The sequence below is a fragment of the Pyrus communis genome, chromosome 9, assembly GCF_041283825.1.
Source record: "Pyrus communis isolate YQ-2024b chromosome 9, ASM4128382v1, whole genome shotgun sequence".
Taxonomy (NCBI): Eukaryota; Viridiplantae; Streptophyta; class Magnoliopsida; order Rosales; family Rosaceae; genus Pyrus; species Pyrus communis.
In genome coordinates, this window is record NC_142573.1 from 20,881,483 (window position 1) to 20,885,240 (window position 3,758).

Genomic DNA, 3,758 nt, shown 5'->3' on the forward strand with positions numbered 1-3,758 from the left:
CAATGCCTCAATAGAAAAGCTAGAACTAATATAGCGAACGATTGCAGAATTAGACTTGAGCTGATCCAAGTCTTGCGCAATTGGGGTTGGTATCTCCCCCAAATGAGATTCGGAGTCATCGAATCACTGTCTTACAAGGAGGGCAGCTTACAAATGGTGAGAATCGGATCCAAAGAATCTAACACAATTCTTATCCTGTCTTGTCACCTTATCTTAATATTACAGTGGACACTTGGCTTTCTTTTTCCATTTTGTGATGCGGCGACGGAACATGTTAGATCTTTCCATCTGGTTTCAATCAGCAGTTTCCTCACAGCACAACCCACAAATTCACCCAAATACTATTTCCAGGATACTCTAGCCTGCCTCCATTTGGCTCTACATGAATTCCAAATTTGCAATTGGGAGAAGGAAAGCTTGATCAAATCTGAGTCTCCAACCAACAACACCCCAGGTGGCGCCTGTAATTTGCAGCAATGAAGTTATTGGAAGTTGTCTAATGTTCTTTAGGGTTCGGGTTACATGCATGGCTGAGTTTGATTTCTTAGTGACTTGTTGTCAACTCCTTAATTCATGGAGTGGACATTTAGCTTTCCAAAGTATTTTGTAAGGATCTCAAGGATCTCAAGGATGGGTTGTCATCCTCACTTTAGCTAAGTTATGGGCTAAAGTGATGGTCTTAACCCTACTCTTATGTCTTGTCCCTTACCTCTTTGTTCTTCTTACTTACTTGTAGGAGCTTCTTTCCTTATTTTATTTTATTTTTCTTTTGCTTCTCACGGGTCTAGGGCAGGTTCTTAGGGATTGTGTTTGCTCCTCTCTTGTAGCTTCTCTTTGTGTTTCTTTATAAGAGTGTTCTCACTCTCTTGTAATTCAATATAAATATACAACTCAATCTTTGAAAAGCAACATGGTATCAGAGCATGAACTTTAACCTGCTCCTGCTATACTGCTTTCCCAAAGTTTTCAATCTCAAAAATGTCGCAAGAAAATCCGGCAGCTTCAACGGCTGATAGCTCCCCGGAAATTTCCTCCGTAAATGTGCATGAAGTGGATGTCAACCCAAATCAAAGGTTAAGCTCAGTCGTATTGAATGAGTTCAATTACTTGTCATGGTCGAGAGCTGTATCGTTGGCGTTGGGTGGTAGGTCCAAATTAGGGTTCATAAATGGAAGCATCAAAGTTCCTGATGCTTCCTCGTCAAACTATGATTCCTGGCTGAGCAAAGATCAGCTTGTGATGTCATGGCTCTTGAATTCCATGAAGCGAAAGTTAGCTGAAATTTTCAGCTACTCAGAATCTTCTTATCAACTATGGGAAGCAGTCAAGGAAATGTATGGCAGCCAAAATAATGTTGCTCGGGTCTTCCAATTAAAGAAGGACATCTCCGATTTGCAACAAAATGGTAAGCCATTCGTGCAACTCCTGGGAAGCATGAAGACCATGTGGAACGAGTTGGAAACCTATCGACCTCATACGACAGATGCAGCGTTGCTACGAAAGAGGGCAGAAGAAGACAAGATATTTCAACTCTTGTCCAGTCTTGACTCAACATATGAAGATTTGCGATGCCACATGCTCATGAACACAGAACTACCTTCCTTTCCAAGCGTATGTGCAACGATTCAACGTGAGGAAGTAAGGAGGAAAGTCATGAACATGAGTACAATGCCAAACATACCGGAGTCTAGGGCATATGTAACTAACGAAAGAAGGTACAAAGGAAAGTACCCTCACCTAAAGTGTCAACACTGCAATAACATAGGTCATGTTAGGGACACATGCTGGATTTTACATCCAGAATTAAAGCCAGACTTCATGAGGAATGTACCAAGGGTGAATCGTACTCCACATCGAGCAAATTCTGCATCCACCTCCATCTCCAATAAGTCAGATTCATTCAAGAACTTCACAGCAAATCCAACAGAACTCATGAATGAGTTCATGTCATTTCTTCAAGGCAAGAAAGGAGGTGATCGAAGAGACAGTACTAATGGCATGGAAGAAGGAACATCAACAGCAATGCTTGGCAAGTTCACAGGATTCTTGACAGACACAAATCCGGTGCCCCAAGAAGACATGCCAGGTATTATGAAAGCCTTTAAAACTGCACTCAAATTAAATATGTTGCATGATTTTTGGGTTATAGATTCAGGTGCCATAGATCATATGACCAACCTTGTGTCTAATTCTCAAAAATTTGAAAGATTGACAAAACCTTCTCAAGTCTCAATAGCAGATGGAAACCAAGTAAAGGTTTTAGGGAGAGAAAAAATCAAGTTGATGTCTGATGAACTCGAGTCCGTAGCTTTGTATGTTCCTTCCTTCCCATTCAAACTTCTATCTGTAGGAAGGATCACAAATACCTTGAATTGTTTAGCCATTTTTTCTCCTCACAATGTGATTTTTCAGGACTGTGTCACCAAAAGGACGATTGGTGAAGGGTTTTACTTAGATGGTCTCTATTACCTATCAAAGAGCAATCCCAGAGGCTTTCAAGCCAAGTTCGACTCCACTCGTGATACTTGGTTGTGGCATCAACGTTTGGCACATCCTTCCTCTCCCATTTTGTCAACTTTGTTCCCAAACTTAGGAAAGGATGATATGATTTGTGAAACCTGTCACTTGTCTAAAGACACTAGATTATCCTCTAAATCTTCTCTTTCTAGAACAAGTAAGTGTTTTGAATTAGTTCATTCCGATGTATGGGGACCAACTAGTGAATCTTTTGATGGTTACAAGTATTTTGTGATTTTTGTGGATGACTTCTCTCGAGTCACTTGGTTGTATCTGCTAAAGTCTAAGAGTGAAGTTATAGAAGTATTTAAAGATTTCCATAACCTTGTAAAAAACCATTTTTCATCTCAAATACAAACCTTACGATCTGACAATGGCACCGAATACATGTCCGATATCATGAAACATTATTTGAGTGCTCATGGCATCATGCATCAAACGAGTTGCGTTGGAACCCCTCAACAAAATGGGGTAGCCGAACGTAAAAACCGAGATCTTCTTGAGAAAACAAGAGCACTGATGTTGCAAATGCATGTACCAAAGAGATTTTGGTCACAAGGTGTTATGACAGCTGCATACATCATCAATAGGTTACCTAGTCGAGTCTTGGAACTCAAGTCTCCCCTAGAGGTCCTGAAAGGAAGAAACATTGATGTCTCACATCTTAAAGTGTTTGGTTCCATCTGTTTTGTGCATGTTCAATCTCAATACCGAGATAAATTGGATCCCAGAGCTATTAAATGTATCTTTCTTGGTTATTCATCCACTCAAAAGGGATATAAGTGCTATAATCCCCAACTAAGGAAAGTGATTGTGTCCAAAGATGTTAGATTCCATGAGACTAACTCTTTTTTTAAAACAAGTGAAAACATAGACCAAGGGGATGGCATACTGGACCTGTTCCCATTACCAAGAATCGGACCTGAGGATCTACACCACCAAGAGCTCAGCCTCAGTCATGACAACACTGATCCTGATCTCCAAAACTCTCAGCCAGATGAGTTCATACAAGATGAAGGCAGTGAGAACCAAGAAAACCCTCAAAATGTTGCTGAAGGGTTACACGAGAATGAGCCTTCTCTCCCAGACGCAATCCCCGGCGTGATAGGCAGCCTTCTACCAGGTTTCAAGATTTTGATATATATAAACCTAAGCATCCAATGTCAAGTTATGTGTCATATCAAAAGGTGACTCCTTCGCATGCTGCCTTTCTTACCAACATTTCTAGTTACAGGGAGCCT

At 40.7% G+C, this 3,758-nt stretch overlaps 1 protein-coding gene across 1 annotated transcript; it reads left to right on the forward strand.

Moving 5' to 3' along the window:
• Positions 1-1,239: 1,239 nt before the first annotated feature.
• On the forward strand, positions 1,240-2,441 carry LOC148694387 (uncharacterized). The gene is made up of 2 exons (XM_088700612.1): positions 1,240-2,086; positions 2,413-2,441. Exons 1-2 carry the CDS (start codon positions 1,240-1,242, stop codon positions 2,439-2,441), a joined length of 876 nt encoding a protein of 291 aa, XP_088556738.1.
• Positions 2,442-3,758: the final 1,317 nt, after the last annotated feature.